The following is a 21,851-nucleotide window of genomic DNA, read 5'->3' on the forward strand; positions in this document are numbered from 1 at the left end:
CTCCTCCAAGAGTCCCATGAGGAATATGCTGGCATTATCACCACTTCACAAGTGTGGGCACTGAGACTCAAAGGGGTTAAGTCATTTTCCAGCTGGCTCAGCTCATAAGTGATGGGGCTGGATTTGAACTCAGGTTCGTAGGATGGGATCCTGATCCCAAGCTCTTCCTTTACCCAGATGTTTGATTGACAGATAAGCCCCATCCAAAACCACAGTCCCCATGTTCTGCTGATGTTACTTCTAAATGTTTCTTCACTCTGTCCCTCCCTCTCATCCAGAATGCGGGAGTGTCCTTCGACTGACATTCAAGGCCTCCCATGGTGTGGTCTCCTCCCAGCGCCCCTGTCACTCTCAGCCCCCACTCTGTGCTGTCCTAATAGTAAGTCATTGGACCTTTGCCCTCACACGACTGCCTTCCCACTTTCCCCCTCCACCTTCCACCTCATCTCACCTCCTTAAGTTGTATTTGGCCTCTAGATCTGGCTCAGGTGTCCTCTCTGTGAATCTTTTAGTAAACTCCCAGGTTGAGTACAATGCTTCCCCCGGAATTCATAGTGTCCCAGGTGAAATGGTGTGGCCCCCTGTGCAGACATTGTCTCTGGGTCTTGCAGGCCCTCAGTCCCTTCATCTTTATGCATCTAACACCTGGCACAGTGCCTGGTTCATAGCAGGCCGTCAATAAATACTAGTTGAGCTTCACTGCACTGAATGGCCATCCATTCTCAATCAGGCTATGCTAATGGCTATGCTAGTTAATCCACAAAGTAATTTTTTTAAAGAAAGGTGTTATTGTGTCCAGTTTATAGTTGCAGAAACAGATTCAGAGAGCTTATGAGCTTGTTGAAGGCTACTCAGTGCCAGACGTGTGATTTCATTTGAACCTAAGTGTTTCTAAGATCATGCTCTTTTCACCTGGCCAGGCTGCCTCACCTAGGGTGTCTGTATAAACAAGGATGGAAAGCTGAAGCTAAAAGACTCATCTCTAACGGTGGATTTAGTTAGGGTCCTCAAGTAGAGGGTGGGGTTGGAATTAGGGAGGAGGGAGGCTCCTAGCCTGCCTCCCTCGGTAGTTCCTCAGAGAGGTGTCCCCTCAGCAGCTGGGCGGGGTAAGGTCTCCCCAACCTTCCGCACTGCAGCCGACTCACCCACAGCCTTCACTGTCCCCTCACAGACCTTATTTCTGGTCCTCTCTGATCTTGGGTCCCGGTGCCTTCCCTGTGTCCCCAGCCCTGGCAGAGTTTGGGGACAACTACCGTGACGCCCTCACCGTCAGGTGCTTGTGTCCAGATGACAGATCACCCTCCACTTCTGTTGATGCCTCTTTGGCACGGACACGTCTTGCAGGCATGCTCATTCTGGTCACTCTTTCGCGTGGTTCTTCCAGGTGGTGTACTTCACGGCCACGTTCCCGTACGTCGTGCTTGTGATCCTCCTCATCCGAGGAGTCACCCTGCCCGGAGCTGGCGCTGGGATTTGGTACTTCATCACACCTAAGTGGGAGAAACTCACGGATGCCACGGTGGGCTTATGCTTTCATTCACACCCCAGGGATGAGTCTCGCTCTGGGACAGTTTGACAAAAGGGGTCAGACTTCCTCCCCCAGGGTATCTCGCTGTCCGCGTTTACAAGGTCCTGATAACCAAGGACCATTACGCACTCGGGAAATCTTTAACGAGAAGTGGGCAGCTGGGGTTTTTTTCTGATCCCTGGAGTGGTTGTCCTACATAGCTGTCCTGTATCCGGGGTTGAGGTGCAGGCGAAAATGAAGAATGCAATGCCCGTAATAGCACTGGGCCACCTCACACGACTCATTGGGTACTAATTATAGTGTGTTGGGAATGGAGTTTTGCTGGGTGGAAAATAACAGCACTTAGGCAAACCACAGCAATTATAACTTAAAGGGCTCAGGCACATTTGCAGACTTCTGGCACACCCACACGGAGCCAGCACACATTTGGACTTCCTCTTTGCATATTCTGTACAGGCATATCCTATTCTTACATTCCCAACCCAAAAACCTCCAAATGAGGGGGTGATTGGCTGGTAAGTGAATTTCCTCACCTTGAAGAAAAATCGGCTTATACACAGTATATTAAGAACCTATAGCTTGGATTGGGTTTGGCTGCATGTAACAGAAAACCCCAGGTAATGACAGTGTGAACAAGACAATTTTCTTTCCCTTTGATGCACGGAAGTGGCCCAATGTACATAGTTAAGCACTGGTTGGGTGGCTTCGTAGAGTCCCAGGCTCCTCTCTCTCTGTCCTCACGTGACTCACTTCTGTGTAGTCGCCAGAACCCCTGCCATCGTATCCAGCATTCCAGGTAGCACAAAGAGAGTGCGGAAAGAGGTGGAAATAGGTACCCTCCCTCTCTTAAAATAAAGGAGAAACCCCAGAAGTTCCACATGATACTTGTTTTTCACATCATTGGTCAGAAACTAAATCATAGGATAATCTTCTCGTAGCTGCACTTCCCCTTGATGCAGGGAGGGGGTCCTTTCACTCGATGAATGGCTGTCTTTACATGAGACCACAGCTTTGTTACTCAGGAGTGTGGGACAGTGGATGGTGGGGTAGGTGCACACTTGCCAGCACAGGCTTGAACTTTCTCTTTGCACATTATAAGCACAATTTAAACACTGGGTTTAATTTATAAAAATGATGGGAGGTCTATTGTACAAATCACATAAACCTCTAGCTCTGACTCCTGAGTGGCCATCTGGAGTTTTATGGGGACAATTAAGAGAGATCACCAAGAGAACCAAGAGGCGTTGTCAGCCAAGTTCGAGGAGGATGTGGCACCATGCAATCCACTGTGCTGAGGCCCAGATGGTTTTACTAAGGCGAGGAGCTGTAGAACTCTAGAGTTTTAATACCAGCTGTAATCTGTAAGGACGTCAGTTTAAGAAGGTATTTCTTTTGTACCCATGACTACGTTTGCTGTTCCGGTTATTTATCGAGCACGTATGCAGCTAGAGAGAGGGCTTCTGTTCACTTCTACGTGGCAGGACGTACAAGCATGGCCTGTATGTGTAGTCTGGTTTCCTCTCCTTCGATTAGAATGGAGGTTTAATCTCCCAGGGAATTTACTGCCCCTTTTTGGCTGCCAGCACAAATGATGTATGTTTCCCATTTGTGTTGGTGTGCCTTTCCCCCTGGGGAGATGATGTGGCCCTGACTTTGGGAGACTCCCCTCCCCTCCTCCAGTGACCTTGGATCTTCTCTCCCTTTGCCTCCCAGGTATGGAAGGATGCTGCCACTCAGATTTTCTTCTCTTTGTCTGCTGCATGGGGAGGCCTGATCACTCTCTCTTCTTACAACAAATTCCACAACAACTGCTACAGGTACGTGGAGGCACTTGATAACCCAGAGGTGGCTGCTGCGTGGGAATAAGGTCTGGGAACAAATCAATGGACTGACTCATCAGACACCTAAGGCCACACCATACCCTCACACTTAACGTGAGGTAGAGCCAGAGGGTTGCTTCTGGCATAGATGGAACCACCTGCTAAGTCCTAGCTGCCGGCTTCTGGTGGCCTGGACCCCAACCTGCAGGGCCGACTCTGACACATGAGCTCAGTGGCTCTTTATGTGATGGGGTTGAGCCTCCCCAGAGGTTGCTGTGCAGCTGGCTGTGTCCCGGGATAGTCATTTGTGAGCTATCTAGTCTATGGATACAGTTGTATGCTGGTCCCTGACGCAGTGTGGTCACTGTCCCTTGGCAAATACATTGCCAGAGACCCCAATAAGAAAGGCAGCAAGGTACAGGGGAAAGAGAACTCTGTTGATGAGCATGTTAATTCACGGAAATGTTAGTAGATGTGGTGGGCATCTTTTCACAATGTATATATGCATCAAATCATCAGGTTGTATACTTTAAATATATTATAGATTGTATTTTTCAGTTATACCTCAGTAAAGCTGAAAAAACAATGCAAGATTTGAGTCCCTTTCTAGATCTATTAATCAGAATATTTGGAAGTGGGGTGTGCCCAGGAATCTATATATCCAGAGAGGATCCTCAGGAGATTCTGATACATAGTGACATTGAGAATATTTGGATGGTGTGATGTTAGGGAAGCCCAAAGACCTCCACCCAGGAGAGCCTGGACAGCTCCTGGAGGAGATGACGTCTGAAAGTTAAATACATCTACGACAAACAATAAGAAAATACAGTCTATTCTATTGTTGAGCTGATCTAAAATAGAAAAGAAGGGAGAGAGGAAGGAAGGAAGGCAGGAAGAAGGGAGGGAGGGAGGGAAGGAAGGAAGGAAGGGAGGAAGGAAGCAAGCCAGCCAGCGCTAGAGTCAGTTGGAATTGGATTTGAGTTATGACTTCATTTACTAACACGTGAGATGTGGGCAAAATATCTCATGTCTCTGAGCCTCTTTTCTTTCATCTATAAAATGCAGATTATATATATATATATATATACATATATATATATATATATATATAATATTATATATAAATGGAGAGGTAAGAGATGATGTATGCAAAGTTTGTAGAACAATATTTCACACATAGTAGGTACTGAATCAATGGAAGCTGCCATTATTATTATTTTCTAATAATGTATGAGATATTTTGTGAATGAAGAGGAAAAGATTATAGTTAAGCTGTGAGCTGAGGTGGTTGGGATGGCTTCATGGAGGTGAGATCTCTACTGGGCCAAATTTCAGCAGGTGCAGGGGAGGTGGGAGTTTATTTCAGGTGGCAGGAACAGCTAGAGGTGGGAATGAGACTGAATGTGATGGAGATGTGAGGTGGGAGCGGGTCTGTGGGACTGGAACAGAAGGTGTGTATGCAGGAGGCTAGAAGGAAATGGGCCTGAGCTGGGCGGAGGCCAGGTTAGAGACAGCTTTTGTACTAGCTTGCTAGGGCTTCCATAACAAATACCGCAGAGTGCGTGGCCTGAACAACAGAGATTAATTGTCTCACAGTGCTGGAGACTAGAAGTTCAAGATCGAGGTGTCGGCAGGGTTGATTTCTTCTGAGGCCTCTCTTTGGCCTGTAGATGGCCTTCTACTCCCTGGGTCTTCACGAGGCCCTCCCTCTGGGTGTGCATCTGTGTCTTAATCTCTTCCTGTTAGGGCACCAGTCATTTTGATCAGGTCTCACCCTAATGACCTCCTTTTAACTGAGTTACCTGCGTGAAGACCCTATCTCCAAATATAGTCACATTCTGAGCAGCTGGGGTATTAGAACTTCAACATATGAATTTGGGGGCACACAATTCAGCCCATAATGGCTGGAATGCCAGCTAAGGTATGTGAACTTCTCTGGTCATGGCTGCTCGTGAACTTATGACCCGAGAATCAGTCTGAACACTGTCCAAGGGGACGCATGGCTCTGTGCTTTGGTAGAAAGGAGGCTCTGTGATGTGGCAGAAAGAACATGGGCTGAGGCAGTAGGTCTGGGTTCAAATCCTGACCCACAATTAATTAACCCTTTTCCTTCCCTGTGCCTCAGTTTCCTTATCAGTAAACTAAGGGGCCAGATAAGGTGGGTTGTTTACTGAACACTTGCTCCGTGCCAGGCTCTGCACTGTGTAGAACATCACATGGTTCTCTCCTCACAACCACCTATGAGAAAGGTGGGGTCATTGCCACCACTTAAAATCACTGTGGAAGGAAATAATTTGCTCAAGGTCACGTGACCAACAGGTGGGAGAATCAGGATTTGAATTCTCTCTGAGGTTCCATCTAGCTTGACCTCTCTTTTGAGTCTGGCCAGGTTGGCTGGACAGGCAGGCTGGGAAACTGCAATCATATTGCCAGTAGAGGGCGCCGGGGTGAAGGCAGAGGGCTGGTCTCCTAGCCTGCCTCAACCCCTAGGCTTTTGTGTGCCCCACCCCAAGGTGTCCTCAAACCCTGGTGGCATTTCATGGTCCCACCGCCTTCTCTTCTCTCATATATGATTCCTGTCCTGGAGTCCTTGAAAGGCTCCATCCCGTCCGCTTCTGCTCTGATGGACAGTCTTGCCTCTGCTACTTTGATGAGGGCAGTCCTGGTTCGAGAGCACGTAGAACTAGAGTCTTGACCCAGGGGCCCTGGAGTAGGGCAGTTAGGAGAAATCTTTGGTCAAGACTGGTTGTTCCTTTCCGGCCCACAGTGAAAACATGTTTAGAAATGGGCACGTACACACATACACGTGTGCATTCAAACACAGGGGCACACATTTGTGTGTCCTTCTCCTTGTCCCTTCCTGCTCACAGAGCACACCTAATGGCAAACTCTTGTCTCTTCCCCAGGGACACTCTCATTGTAACCTGCACCAACAGTGCCACAAGCATCTTTGCCGGGTTTGTCATCTTCTCGGTTATTGGCTTCATGGCCAACGAACGCAAGGTCAACATTGAGAACGTGGCGGACCAAGGTACGGTGCGTTTGTCACTTCGCTGGTGCAGGACAGGCTCCAGGCTCACTTCACGAGCTCCTGACCTATGCTCCTCTGGGAAACTGGCCTTCTGGAATAGGAGATGGTGGGACAGCCCAGCACCGCCTTGTGGAGAGACTCAGACAAGCTTGAGTAGGAAGCTCATGCAGGGTCAGAGCTGGCCAGTTCCCAACCAGAGGGGCTGGTATAGAAGCCCCATTCCTGCTTCCTCTCCTCTCTTTGGTTTTCCCTTTCCTCTCTTAATGCAGTTCCAGCCTGAATAAGTAAGATCTATGCCTGTTATGCCTGTCAGGGGCAAGTGGAGGATTCTTTGGGCAGCGCCCAAAGAGGATTCTCCAGCACCCTGGAGCTCATGTGGACACAGCCCGCTGCACGGTGGCATCCCTCGCAGAGGGTCTGTGGAAACCGAGTGCTGATGCCTACTACCCGGAGCACCGACTTCAAAGCAGCTTTTCCTGACAAAGCATTTTCTGTTTGTTTGGTCAGGTGTGCTCTCAGGGCCTTCTGCTTAGTTAGCAATGCAGACCTGCAATTTTTTTTTTTTCCCCAGTGAGTGGAAAGGTTGGATGGTGGTGGTGGGAAGGATGTAGAAAAAAATGTTTACTCTCCATCCAAGTGATCCCCATATTAATGGGTACTCGTGAGTTTATAGAGAGCTTTCATTTTCATCTCAATCTGTTATTTCCAGCACAGCGTTTTTGTAGATAGTGTTTAATATTTTTATTTAACTCTTTGTTTCCTCCCAGCCTTACTCCACAAAGGATCCCGTGATTAAGGGATTTCATTGTGGCTACTGTCTGTCATTTCAGTCATTCTCTAACCAGATGTTCGTGGGATGCCTTGGTGTTGGAACTGCGCCGGGACTGTGGGGACAGGACAGGGCTTCCTCCAGGGAGCTCACTGCCATTCCCAGATCATGCTCCAATGCGAGCACTTGAGGGAACTAAGCCCTAGAAATGTCACCTTCTCCTCGGGCTGCTGCTGGGCTCTCTGCTGGCTCCCCAAGGATAATTAATTAGGGCTTCAGTGATGCTGCTGGTGCACAGTGGGCCTCAAAGAGTTAAAGAGCTGGCATACTCCAGGGGGGTAATTACCTCTGCCAGGAGAGAATGTTAACCCCCCAGGGTGTTTGGTTCTTCAGCACTGCATTAAATTAGAGTTGCTGAGTGAATGCTACCCCCCTGCCCTCCTTGAAACCTCTCAAGTCCCTGGGGAGCAGGGAGGGGAGGGAGGGGAGAGAAGGCCTTGTCCTGGGCGGGGGGGGGGGGTGCCTGTGCACCCCAGCTGTCCTCATTTCCTCTAAGCAGAGTAGCTGGAGCAGGGAGGTTCTGGCCCACTTTTTAGCAGATCTGAAGTGTCTGTGAGTTTTGTGACATTCCTGAGCTCATCGTGAACCAGTGGCCATGTTGCAGGGTTATGATTCCTGAGATGTGTGGCCACCTTAGCTAACTCTTCTGAGCTCTTTCCTGCCCCAGGAAAAGGATTTGGAGGCACCTGTCGCTAAAACCCAAACAGAATTTTGTTTTTCCTTTATAAAGAAAGACTAAGACAATTGCCCATGTTTCTTTCTGAAAACTTCCCCTTTCCAGATTTTTTTCACTTCCTCTGATTTAAATGGGGAGAAGAGCACTTCTTACAGGTTCTAATGTGTTAAATCTCTGGTTGTCACTGGCACAGGGACAGAGTGCCTCATTCGCATGAGGGAGTGGGCACTGGCTCATAAGGCCTCCTCTCAGACCCCCTGGGGCAGCTATCCCTTCATCTGAGTTTACACACATTCTTAAATGTGATTGGCAGGATGTCTGATTTTCTCAGGTATGATGGATGCTATGCAGAATCCAGGAGAGACATCTGGGGTCGGGCCCGCAGTCAATGTCAGCCCCACCCCCTCCTAGCTGGGCCATGTTGGCATGCAGACATTGGGTACATTTTTGCTGACCCAACACTAGTAACTGTGTTTTGGTCTTTACTCCAAAACAAGTTCTCTTTAGTGACCTAACAATATTCTATTTTGTTTACCACTCCCTTCTTAGGGAGGCATTTTTGTCAAAGTCATTGCTGTACATCTCAGCCATATCGGTTTGGGGGGAGCTGAGGATGGGATTAGTGATGACACCAGCTGTCCTCTGCTTTTACGATGAGCATAGGGAAGGGGGCATGTTCTCAGTCATCTACCCCAGAAAAGCACCTTCCTGGGAAGTCAACCTTTAGGGTCACCTGCCAACCACCTTCTTTGCTGCCTATGGAGCTGAAACTCATGGTCAGAATCCAACCAGAAGCTCTATCAGCAGCAGAAATGCTCATGTACCCTCAGATAGACTGGGTTAGACCAGAGTAGATGAACACAGATGTGCATATTGGATTTAGAGTTCCCAGATCTAGGTCCCTAATCATTCAGAGACACTGCTGATCAAAATGAATACTCTCAAACAGGACTGACCATCCATCCAACTGTCTGTCTATCACCTGGATGTCAGTCCTTCCTTCCAAAGGCACAGTTCAGGCAGTGTATCCTCTGAGAACTTTTCCATTCGTAATAGGCTTCCCAGCAGAGTGGCCATATCCGGTGTGTTGTGATCGGTGTATTGCATTGACCAGAGCCCTGGTTGTGTTTTTAGAGACTCTCTAGGATAAAGCAAGACAGAGACCTCCTGTCCAAGTTGCTGACATGCAGAACCTCTTTGATCCCCTCTCATAGGAAGAGTATTGACGATCTTTGCGTACTGAGTTCTCACTATGTCCAGGCATCGTTCTGAGCCCAGTGTGGGTACTATTATCCACATTGGTAAGGAAAGTGACATCTGTCCAGAGAGAACAAGCCTCATCTAAAGTCCCACAGCTGGCAAGAGGAAGAGCCAGTTTTTCAGTCCACAAGGGAAATGGAGTATGCCCTCCAGCCACTGGGCTATACTGCCTCCCAGTGGGAGAGGAGAGGAACAGGACTCGGACTCTATGGGACATAAGGGCCTCTTTGGGGAAAACTCTGCTGGGGCTCAGTCAATCCATTTTTCCAGTGGGGGAGAAAAAAAACCCTGAACTCTACAAAGTAATATAAAAATGTATTTTAAAAAAATCCACTTCCCAGCCACCTTAGATACACTGAGTTTGCTGAAAGTGATGCCTTCACCTGTGTACTTCAGGGAGGCAGATGTAATAGAAGCAGGCCGAATATTTTGAAGTCATTTCCTGTCCCCTGAAAAAGCAGTAAAGCCCAAAGGGCCAAATCCTGTTAAAGCAATCAACCAGGTCCTCGTGTCGTGGCCGTTTCAAGACCTTCTTGTCCGCTTTATGGGCCCGGCTGTCGCCAGAGCACTAAACTGGATTCCTTGGTGTTCTGCATTTGAGACCTATTTTGAACTGTAGTTTAATACAGACTTTTATGGTTCACATAGGAAGCCTTCAGAGGCTGGCTGTGCCGTCTGTTCAATAAATGCATAAAGCGGGGGTATCTTAAGCATTCAAGGTTTTATATTTTAAATACCCCAAGGCCTTCGGCAACATTAGGAACTAACAACCTGATAAATTCCAGTTTAAAAAAGTGCTGTTATGCTTGAGTTATAAAAACTCCAGGTGCTGCAATATCTGATTTCCAAACGTGCGGTGGCTGTGGATTAACCTGGCATTCACTTGTCTCTGCCACTATCATTTAGTTTTCTGTTTACGAGGAAATCTGTAACTGCTGGGTCTTTAGCGATCGTGGGTCACAGTAATCTTCCCAGTGAGGCTGCGAGGCAGGTAGGAATGTCTGGCAGGCTTTGTGAGAGCAGAGAAATGGCAGCTCAGACCTCTTCTGCCAAGGCCACGTGTTGTATTTGCTGAAAACCCTGAATCAGAACCGCTAGTTTCCAAGTTCCTTGTCCACTCATAATCACAGTGAATAATCTGTGGGTTCTGATGATGTGTGAGGCATTGGTCTCAGTGCTGTGCCTGTGCTGTCTCATTTGTTCCTCGTAAACACCCTGTGAGGTATTTTTGTTATTCCCATTTGACAGATGGGCAAAATTAAGGCTTATAGAAATGAAATGGCTTGTCTTGAGTTGCATAGCTGGAGTCCTAGAGTCTGAATTTGGACCTGGATCTGTCTGACCATTAGAGTCCAATTTCCTTTAACCTTTACACTGTGTCTCACAGCTCCCTTTCCCCAACTAATTACCTGTGGATTCATGTAGCCCTGTCTTTACCAAGCCTTTGAAGGCAAGATAATAAAAGCAGTAGATGGATTCACGATTTATGCAAAAGGTTTCTCCTGGAGGAGTGACTAGGAAGACTGTGAAAGGCAGGAAATGATGTCATTCTTGGTGTGGTCTAACCTAGTGCTGGGTTTCTCAACCTCAGCGTTATTGACATTTGGGTTGCATAATTCTTTGTCATGGGGACTGGCCTGTGCATTGAGGGATATTTAGCAGCATCCCTGGCCTCTGCCCTCGAGATGTCAATAATCATCCCCCACCCCAGTAGTGAGAGTCAAAATTGTCTCCAGATATTGCCAAACGTCCCCTGGGTCAGGGGTGGGGGCCTAAACTCACCCTTGGTTGAGAATCACTGTTCTACAGGGTAATTATTATATATGCTCCCCCAACTCATCAACACAGAGATGGGGGGTTTTGTGGCGTATGTGTGGGATACAGCCTGGCCTTGGAGTCTGAGTTTCTGCTGTAGCACTATTTTTAGCCTCACCTCTGAGTTCACTGAAGGGTGGGCCTGATTCCCTTAGTCCTTCCCTTCAAGGAGTTTGAGGTCTAACTGGGGAAATGAAAGGAGATGAAGAAAAACAACCAGTGGAAGCAGCATATAATATGTCTGTGGAGAGGCCCCTGTGGGCTTCCTTCCAGGACGAGGGGGTCCGGAGCTGGGCCTGTGTGCAGTCATCTGTCTTGTTCCTTTTCAGGACCAGGCATCGCATTTGTGGTTTACCCAGAAGCCTTAACCAGGCTGCCCCTCTCTCCGTTCTGGGCCATCATCTTTTTCCTGATGCTCCTCACTCTTGGACTTGACACTATGGTGAGCCGTGTCCCCTTATCAAAGGAAGAGCCTTCCCCGAGGCCCTTCCCGAAGACCCTCTCGCCTGCTTCCTCTGTGCAGCCTGTGGCCAGGCTGGCCTTGGTGGTCTCTGAATGTTTCCCCGAGCAATGTAGGATGGTGAGGTACCTGTCCAGGGCTCAGGACAACTTTGTATTCGTGGGTGACTCGTGGGGTCGTGCAAAGAAGCCGTTCCCTCTCCTTCCCTCCACTCTCCATGCAAGTTTTAGCCTGTGGACTTCCATCTTTGGTGTCACTTTGCCAATGCAAATTCTGTGGGGCTGGATAAGAGGGAATAATATGAAGTCGATTTTAGGGAGATTGCCGTGGGGCTGAGACTGCCACGAATCTTGCTGGCAGGGGCTCAGACTTTAGTGGTTGGCGCAAAGAGGGGTTTTCCTCAAGTTGAAGATCAAATTCGAGGTAAACTGGAGGAAAGGAATTTACATCTCATGAATACCAAGTGAAGCTTCACATGCCCTGATGGATGAGTGTGTGCAGTCTCCGGGGGCTGGATACGCAGTTTCTAGAGCTCACATCCTTTTGGATTCCCCTTGCTGGCCTTGTGGGTTGGACCCCAACAAAGCCTTTTAGACCCATCAGGGGAATGCAGTCCTAAGAACCAAACCTCATGCAAATACCTCTTTCCCCGGTGGGAAACACAAAGGACCTTGGGAACATTTTGGGTTGGGTGGTTTGTCTCAGATGCCCCTCTCCTGGCACCGTTCCAGTTTGCCACCATCGAGACGATCGTGACCTCCATCTCAGATGAGTTCCCCAAGTACCTGCGCACACACAAGCCGGTCTTCACTCTGGGCTGCTGCATTTGTTTCTTCATCATGGGCTTCCCTATGATCACTCAGGTGAGCTGCCTGCTGGCCACAGGCTTGGGGTGGGGCACGTGGGGGCCCGATGGCTATCTGCTCGAGACTCTTAGTAGTAGTCAAGTCACTGCCATTCCAGTGTGGACAGCACCCAGTCATGAGGGATTCTGGCCACAGATAAAAACCCGTCACCTTGGCTACTAGTGTTACTTGTAGCATCTTCATAATTGAGATGTCGCTTCCCTGAGCCAACAAGACAGGTGTGTCCTACTTTTAAGAAAATAGAATACATGAAAATCCAAATTTACTGACCAGAGAAATTCCCAGTTGGTTACTCATTACACATGGGAGTCAAACAGCTATTGGATTCCTTCTAGTCCTGCACGTTAGCTTGCTCAGTATATGTATTGCTTTTGCTCTCTCTCTCTCTCTCTCTCTGTGACCTTGAGCAAGTCACTCCTTTGGGCCTTAGTTTCTTCATCTGTAAAATGATGAATTGGCATAAGATAGTCTCTAAGCCTCATCTGTCATGGAGAGGCATAAAGAGCAAGGTAAAGGTGCAGGGGGATGTGTGAGGAGTGCCCAATGACACCTAAAGGTCATATGAAGGTCAGGGGAGTGCAGATTTAGGGGTAGAGCTGTCTATTGCTTAAGGCAAAAATGAAACCATCTGCCTGCTTTCACATATACGTCTTCAGATGTTGACCTTTGCCTTTTAAGAGTGAGATTTAGATCACTTTTCTGTGCTTGTTTTATTGATTGGCTCAGAGTCTCTCTCGAGGAATTGCTTTGCTAACATGGCAAGGCCCCCAGCCTGCATACTAGACTGGGATTAGGTTACCACTGTGGAGGGGAGGGGAGAGCCTTTGACTCCTGCTTGTATCTGACTCTCTTCCCCACAAGGCAAGGATTGGCTGTTCTAAGTGGGAAGAGCCAGGATCCAAGCCCACCGGTGTTGATCGTTTTCTTTTACCTACCAGGGCGGAATTTACATGTTTCAGCTTGTGGACACGTATGCCGCGTCCTACGCCCTCGTCATCATTGCCATTTTTGAGCTTGTGGGGATCTCCTACGTGTACGGTAAGGAGATTGCCATGCTGACTGCCAAGGGAGGACTTAGTGTCATAAGGCCTCCGTGGCAAGTGGGTTTTCCATATTTAATAAGATAATGACAGGTTTAATTGCGGCTCCTTGGGAAACATAAGAGGGCTGCACCTTTATTTCCAAATTTGCCTCGGGACCACCGTGATCCGAATTTAACTGAGAAGAAAAAGGTGGCTGATGGTGAAACTCAGAAATCCCTCTTTGTTTCAGAAACTCCTAAGACCATGCCTTTGGGTATGGTCTGACACGTGATGACTTAGGATCTGTGGATGTGGCCAGATTAGGGAGGAGGAAAGCTGCTTTGCAGGTGTGAAATTATTTCCTGGTCTTGCAATCCTCATCGAGCTTGAGGCAAGAAGTAGCTTCAAGGCTGGGCCTCAGATACCACAATGAGAAAAGAGACCACCAGGCTCACTGGTCTTAGGAAACTTTATTAACATAATGGAAGTCTGTGATGCAAGAACTCAATCCGAGCTTTTCCCAGGAATGAACTTCCAATTTCCTTACAGTTTAGTCTGTCCTATTATCACCATGGCAACCTGCATCCCGTAATTAATGGGGGCTATTATCAAGAACAATAGGAAGGTAGGGCAGCAAATGCCATTTTTGCCTTTTGTGTGGAGGTGCTTGTGCTTGGTGGAGGGGTGTCTCACCAGGGGATCTCCTGGCCCCCTTGTGTGCACTGCCAGTCACACAAGCAAGCCCTGCTGGGTTCAAGGCACTAATGACTTCTCCGTACCTGGAAGTCTTAGAACCATCCACAGACTAAGGCCTCCCTAACATAGATAAGGTCACCAGAACCAGGAATGTGAACAATGCCAGTAGAGACTATTTGTATATTAAAACCAAAAAGACATAGCAGCATGCTCTAAACTAAAAAGAAATGCAGGGTATCACTTGGAACACACGATACACATAAAGGACAAATGTCTGGAGGAAGAGGGGTCAGGCCAGACAACTCTGCAGAACTCCCCCTTTTAATTAAAGCTGGGGGCCCAGAAAACTTCACTGTATGGCCAGGTATCTGTCGTTGGTAGGAGCATCTTGCTTTTAACGCAGTTGTTAACTTCCTGCCCAACAGGTGCTCAACAGCTTCTTGCTCTCCTGAAAACTTCATTAAAATGGAGGGGTGGTGGTGATGATCACGATGTGAAAAGGAAACGTCTTGGGTGCAAAACTTGGATGCCCCAGAAACAGGAAGATACTACAGTCATTTGGGTGTTGGTAGAAGGGACATTGGTCTCAGTCTAGAAATCACATCCCCGTTGCCGGGAGAGTTTAGTTTCTGCTGGCCACAGACATGGGGCCAGCACTTTGGGCGGAAAAGATAGCCTGGAGTCGGCAGTGAAGGCTGATTGAGGACCTGCCGTTGAGTCAGGGTGAAGTGTCAGAGAGCCTTCTACCTGAGCAGACACTGGCAGGAACCCAGTCAATGTACCACTGTGAATCTTAGCTCTGTGCCCAGACACCAAAGGCTTTGCCATGGAGAGGCAAGAAGAGGCCCAGAGGCCCCCTTTTGGAGACTCAGCCCCTCGTGGTGGTCCGCTGGCAGAGTCAGGACGGAACTTCATTTGCACCCTTGGACCAAGTGCAGAGAGCTGTCTCGACCTCCTCTACTCTGTGTCCTTACTGCCGACTGCCACAAAAGGCACACTTGCACAATTCGATTCTATAAAACAGTGCTTCCCAGTGTGGATTACATACATCATTAAGATAGAGGCCTTTAAAATTTTCTGTTTTTAGAAGTGAAATTGCGCCCCCTCCCCATTATAAATCTGATAGATTTCTTGGTTCGGAAGGAAAAATAAACCCTGAGTGCCTTAGTCCCTGAGCTGTGCTAATTTTTCCGGGACCATCAAGAAAATTATCTGGACTCTAAGAGAGCTGGCGCTCAGCTGCCTCCAGAACCAGGCTGACTCTGTGTTGAGCTCAGGGTGAGCACAGTAAGTCGGCATGAACCTCTGATTTGGACCTGGATAGAATTTTAAGATTTTTTTTAAGTTTATTTATTTATTTTGAGTCAGGGAGGGACAGAGGGAGAGGGAGACAGAGAATCCCAAGCAGGCTCTGCACTGTCAGCATGGAGCCCGATGCAGGGCTCGAACTCACGAAACTGTGAGATCATGAGATCATGACTAGAGCTGAAACCAAGAATCAGATACTTTACTGACTGGGCCACCCAGGTGCCCTAGATCTGGATAGAATATTAAGAAGTGAATCTTAGAAGAAAGGAAAAGCCTGAACATGTATATAATTTATACTCCAGAAAGTGGTATGTTCTTTACTCAGATGATGAGGCCAGACTAATGCAAAGTTAGTCTTAGGCCATTTAACATAGACCTGTGAAGAATGAAAGTGAACCTGACTGATGTGAGGCTCTCCCTTCCTGACTAAGCAAGTGAATGGCAGAGATTTGTGTTTTCTTTTTGGTTCTAATAGTCTCTAGACTCAAGATTCCAGAGGAGGAAGAGGTCATTTGAACACATAAAATATGATGGGTGTACTTTGCAAGTTTTATCTTTGGATTTGAGTAGCTGATTCAGGTTCTGCAGTCAGGATTCCTCAAAGGCCAATATCTGGGTTTGAGGGATCCAGGTTGAAAAGTGGAACTCCCTATGTTCTGTGTAGGTGAGATCCCTTTAAGAGATTTTTAAATAAATAGAGTCACTTGGAAAAAATGATTTGTACCTTCCTGGAGCTCATCAGTTCAGGAGACTTCTGTCTGGGGGACCTTGTGCCTGAACTGCTATCACAAAGACCTCCTGTCTGCTATCTGCTAGACTCTACATTGTATGTTTCCTCTAAGATGCAACATGTTAAATTATCTTGCTTGTGTTTTCAACTTTGGTCAGTTACTTGTTTCATATCTCAGCCCCCAGACTGTCTTTCTCCACATCCTCATGAGGGATGTTAGATTCACACCAAACAGTGGCTTTTACGTGATGGAATATGTCCTTCTTCAATTCTTGTTACCCATCCTGCGGGCCGAACTCATCGAGGGCTTTGTAGTACAAAACAAAACAACCAAGTCTCTCCAGAACTCTACGCATGCAAGCTTAACTTTGTTCCTCATGACTCCACCTTCTTTAAGAACATTGTTGACTGAAATGTCACTGTCTGCCTCTCATTCAGAGTGCAAATTCCCCCAGCAACATTTGCTGGGGCTCAGTAAACATTAGGAAAGACAGGCTGCAGTCCATTAATAACTCACACAGGTAAATGTGTGAGTAAATGAACAGGTATTTATTAGGTGCTTACTGTATGTCCTGTGTGCTCCTAGGAAGGTGGGGAGGGATATTCAGGCAATTTGCCAGCTAGCTCCAGGAAGAGTAAGGCCACTTCACACTTAACATTGAGAGGAAGGTCAGGACTAAGCTGCACATCCCTGGTCAGGAGCTTTTGCTGCCCAAAGAAAAAGGAGGGCCAGAGTAGCCAGGAAAAATCTCAAGAAGGTACTGTCTGAGAGAGAAAAAGATATAAAAGAAAATAAAGACTGAGATTTAGTGAGTGTTGAGCTTATTAGTAACCAAGGTGGGAAAAATATGAGCTAACACATAGGGTTTTGGCTTTTAGAGATGGGGCCTTCGTTATAAAGGAGCAATTTGAGGTACACACAGTGCCAGAGGCCTAACTTGTGGGACCTAGTACAAAGTGAAAATGCAGAACCCCTCATTAAAAATGTACTAAGAATTTCAAGATGGCAACCAAAGACCATTAATCCAGGGGCAGCACCCTTCTGAGTGTGGGGCCCAGTACAAGTGCACAGCTCACATGCCTGGAGGCCAGCTGTGGCTGCACAGGAGGGAGAGCAGTCCCCTGAAGATCATGTTTAGACCAAGGGCAAGGTATGGTTTATAAAGACAAAAGCCACAAAGCTGCATGGGTGAAAATGATTGGTTGGTTGAAACAAGTTTTTTATTTCTCAGTTTAGGGTTGGTTGGTTATAAGGAGCTTGTGGGAACCAATTTCTGAGCCCCAAATCTGTTTGTTGAGTCTAGAATAGTAGCCATGATTTACCACATTTTTCCTGCTGTTTTCCTGCTAACTCAGTAACAAGCAGTTGCTCAGATCCCTTTTGGAGCTTATCTTACCCCTCCAGACTCGAGATCATGCAGCAGGCAAGTCCCTATGCATGTGCCCCAGGCTCCATGAACAATTCTTTTTATCAAGAGTTAGGCCTTGGTGACTGGGTGGCTCAGTCGGGTAAGCATCCGATTCTTAGTTTCAGCTCAGGTCATGATCTCAGAGTATTGAGATAAAGCCCTGCATTGGGCTCTGCACTCACAGTGTGAAGTCTGCTTGGGATTCTCTCTCTTTCTTTCTCTGCCCCTCCCTTTCTCTCTCTCTCTCTCTCTCTAAAATAACAAATAAATTTTTAAAAAAGAAGAGTTAGGCCTTGAGGGTGAGGGGGATTTGGGTCAATGGAAAGAACAGAGCAGGAAGAGGAAGCCACATAAACAACGGCCTGAGAGGAAGGTAGCCATTGACACAGTAAGGGACCCAGGTGGGGACTTGGGTGAGTCGGCCATGGGATGGGTATCACTGGACTGGGTTTAGAGCCAGCAGAGGGTAGAAGGGTTGGAGAGCCTGATCAGGAATGAGTGGGAGGCAGGAGGACGAATGCCTGGTGGCTCTCAGCCCGTTCTCCTGTGCTATACCTGCAGGGCCAGACCACAAGTTGGCAGAAGGGGCAGAACCATCATGGGACCTGGAGCTAGTGGGAGGCCAAGGCCAGGTGTCCAGAGCCCTCATGTGAGTCCCAGAGAGGGATGTGACTTTCTGGACACTGAGCTGGCCCTGGAACCCAAGCCTCCTCCCTCACCATCTCAGCACCATGCTCTCTGCATCAAACTCTGCTTCTTGCTGAATCTGAGCAGCCCCCATCTGCCCTTTCCTACAGTTCTGCATCTAGCTCCTTCACCCCTCTGGGAAAGCTGGAGTGCTCTTTACCGCCATCCCTCTCCTCCTATAGGAGGCCATCTCTGTGTCTTCCTCGGGTCTAAAGCTGCGCTCCATCAAATCAGTTTCCGAGTCAAGCTGTACATCATCATCTCTTGGGGATGGTCTATTGGAGAGGAATAATCTGGTAACAGAATTGAAAACAGTAGCAGAAACTTCTAGAATCTTTTTTTTAAACACTCAGGCTTCCTTCAGTGTCTTGTGTCTATTTTTCTGGGTCTTAGCTTTGATTTCTATTCCTTTGAGTTTCTCCCCTCACTGCTCGGAGAGGCCACTCACTTGAAGGCATTTGATAACACTAAAGAACATGCACAAATAACAAATCCAAAGAGGGTCAGGTCAGCTGCTCATGGCATGAAGTTCTTGCCTGTAAATATAAGGAACCAACCTGGAGCCTCTTTGTGTCATGGATTGATCTCTCCAGTCCCCCCAGCAAACCAACAAAGGCTCAGAAACAGAATACCTTTCCTGAGATCACACCATGAATTAGAGGCGGAACAGGGGTTCAATTTCTTAGATCCTAACTCCCCATCCAGCACTCTTTCCCTTGTACCACATTGTGATTGACCCTGATCAGGGTTTAAGACAGAATAGGAAGCTCAGCTGCCACCTGAGAAACTTTAGAGTGAGTTGAGAACAGCTGTCTTTGGTGAACCTCCCACACCGTTCCCAGAGCAGGCTGCTCTATAGCTAACCTCAGGCTTGGCTGTCCTCCATCATGGCTGCTGTCAGCAGGGCCTGGTGATTCATGATCATGAGAGTTAGCTGACATTCTGGGTCTGGGCTTGGCATGGAGTAGAAGCAAATAACAGGAGCTGAGGACTATGGAAGGTCTCAGGATCCATTATTTTTTTTTTTGTTTTGTTTTTTTTGTTTGTTTGTTTGTTTTTTTTTTTTTGTTTTAAATTTTTTTAAAAATTTTTTTAATGTTTTATTTATTTTTGAGACAGGGAGAGACAGAGCATGAACAGGGGAGGGTCAGAGAGAGGGAGACATAGAATCTGAAACAGGCTCCAGGCTCTGAGCTGTCAGCACAGAGCCCGACGTGGGGCTCGAACTCACGGACCGCGAGATCATGACCTGAGCCGAAGTCGGCCGCCCAACCGACTGAGCCACCCAGGCGCCCCTCAGGATCCATTATTTTGAGGATGATGGCTAGAGTGGACTTTTGAGGGTAAACTTTAATATTGAAGTATAACATCGTGTATACAGGAAGGAACACATAACTGAGTGTACAGCTGAATGAATTTTTACCCCTAGGTAACCAGCATCCAGATCAAGATATAGAATATTATCAGGGTCATTTTTAAAAAAGGGGTTGAGATGAACTATTTTGTTCCCTGAAGGAATACCAGTGTCTGCTTTCTACCCCAGCAAGAGATTGCTTTTTCATATCACATTATTCTTTCCTGCTGCCATGCAGCACAGAGCAGGCATTGAGGGGACAAGGCTAGAGGATAACTCTGGGCTGAGGTGGGGACAGGGGCACAGGTCAGGTGAAGGCAGCTCGTACGGGCGCTACACAGGGAGTGGATGGCCAAGGGTAAGAGATAGCAAGTGAGGAGTGGAAGGGGAGTCCCCAGCGACTGAATTACGCTGCTCCTCATGGGGCTAAGGGCAGAGGACCCAGAAACCTAAGGGGGTTGGGAGAGCCCGGGAACTGGAGGAACAAGTGGCCAATGTCTCAAACAAAAAGGTCTCAAGATGTGCAAGGGATTATTCCTGAAAGGAGGAGGCATAGTGGAAATGGGGGCTTTCCCTGAGGAGTGCCTCTGCTCCTCTTGACCTGCAGGGTACCCACTTTTCACATAAATGACCAGAGGATAAAGGAATGGGGAGATTTAAGCTGAGGCCCCTGGGCCCCTGGTCAGAAATACTGACTCACTGAAGCTTGAATTCAGGGAGCTTTCCCGTCCCATCAGCATGGCGACCCACACTTGGGGGAAAACCATGCTTCTGATGAGCTCAGGAAACAATGTGAGAAGCTGTCCTTTTCCAAAACCTTCCTCAGTGGCCCCTCTGTCCAAGGAGTAGCTTAAAGGTCTTGGTAAACTGTGAGTGTGTGGGGATGGTAGTTATGTGTGGCCATGAGAATAACCATCTCCTCTGCTTGATACTTCAGTGAAGTTGATTGGTGACCAGGACAGCAGTCCTTTGAGCTCCAACAGAGTGGGCAGTGGCCGTTGCCATCTTACACAGAGTGAAGATAAATTGGCTCATGGAAGAGTGTCCTTGGGAGGGTGGGGACAAAAACTAATATGTAGTGACTCTCACTCTAAATCCCAAGGCTTTCGTAATACACTGTGCTTATTGACCACGATCGTAATGGATTTTGCCGAAGTTGTTGCTAAGCACATAAGGCCATCTGTGAAAACAGCCGCACAGGTGACTATGCCTGGCTGTGGCAGTGCTGAGACGCCTGGGGTAGACTGCAACTGAGCTTTTTAGATGTTACCTTGGGATGACATTTTTGACCCTCACTGCAGAGCATATTTAATATCTATTTAAATGTTCAGTTTGCCCTAATCTTCCTGGCAGCGAATCATTTGTCTGATGGTTTCTTGCATAATAGGGGTCATGCTGACACCAGTCTGGGGCCATCCCTAGCCAATGGCACTTACTTGAGGGCCTCTAGACCCTGTCCTCTACCCTCCCTTCCCCCAACCCCCTGCCACTGCACCTCATGCTGTCTCCACTTGTCTATTTGCAGGCTTGCAAAGATTCTGTGAAGATATAGAAATGATGATTGGATTCCAGCCAAACATTTTCTGGAAAGTCTGCTGGGCGTTTGTAACTCCAACCATTTTAACGGTAAGGATTGCACGCTTTATCATGTAGTTGGATCTCGCCTGTGTATGTGGTGCTTTACGTTTGAACAAAGTGTATTATTCTTGCCTTCCAGAAGAGGAAACTGAGGTTCAGAGAGATCTAGTGGCCCACCTGAAGGTGCTTAGCGGTGACTCATGCAGTTTGGAGCAACCTTACAGAACATTTCCTCATGTACTGTTAGCAGATTACAGTCACATTTCCCACGTGCTAACCACGGTCCGGGCTCTGTTCAGAGAACTTTATGTGTGCCACCACATCTCTCCCTCACAGCAGCCTTGTGGGGCTGGCGTTGCAGTCGCCTCCATTTCACAGATGAGGAAGCTGACACCCAGAGGCTATGTGACTTACCTAGCACTGCACACCTAATAATTAGCAACCACCGCCTGGGTTCGAGCCCAGGCAAAAGGCTCCAGGACTCTTGCTCTTAACCACTACTCAGTAGAGCTGCTCTACAACGAAGATAGCATAAATTAGACCTTTATGGTTCACTTTTATTGTTTTTTGAGAACTATCTCATCATCCTCAAGTGTGACGATGACATTTTGAGATCATCTGACATTCATCTTAAAGATCAGAGCCCTTCATGTGTCAGTAAATCTGCATAGGGACTTGCATGCACATCCCGTCCCTTCCTTTATTGTGATACAGGCTGAAGGCTTTGCCTTAATTCACCCTCCAAGGACAGTAATTGACTGCGACCTTGCCTTTCCTCCGCT

At 47.7% G+C, this 21,851-nt stretch overlaps 1 protein-coding gene across 2 annotated transcripts in view; it reads left to right on the forward strand.

Moving 5' to 3' along the window:
• Positions 1–21,851, forward strand: part of SLC6A5 (solute carrier family 6 member 5) — a 64,913-nt gene that overhangs the window by 34,957 nt on the left and 8,105 nt on the right. For both annotated transcript variants that reach the window (XM_042959191.1, XM_042959192.1), the window contains 7 exons: positions 1,385–1,519; positions 3,242–3,345; positions 6,255–6,379; positions 11,289–11,401; positions 12,151–12,282; positions 13,224–13,323; positions 21,017–21,117. In XM_042959191.1, coding sequence (XP_042815125.1) covers positions 1,385–1,519; positions 3,242–3,345; positions 6,255–6,379; positions 11,289–11,401; positions 12,151–12,282; positions 13,224–13,323; positions 21,017–21,117 — 810 coding nt within the window. The remainder of the gene's footprint in view (positions 1–1,384; positions 1,520–3,241; positions 3,346–6,254; positions 6,380–11,288; positions 11,402–12,150; positions 12,283–13,223; positions 13,324–21,016; positions 21,118–21,851) is intronic.

This window comes from Panthera tigris, chromosome D1 (assembly GCF_018350195.1).
Source record: "Panthera tigris isolate Pti1 chromosome D1, P.tigris_Pti1_mat1.1, whole genome shotgun sequence".
Classification (NCBI taxonomy): Eukaryota; Metazoa; Chordata; class Mammalia; order Carnivora; family Felidae; genus Panthera; species Panthera tigris.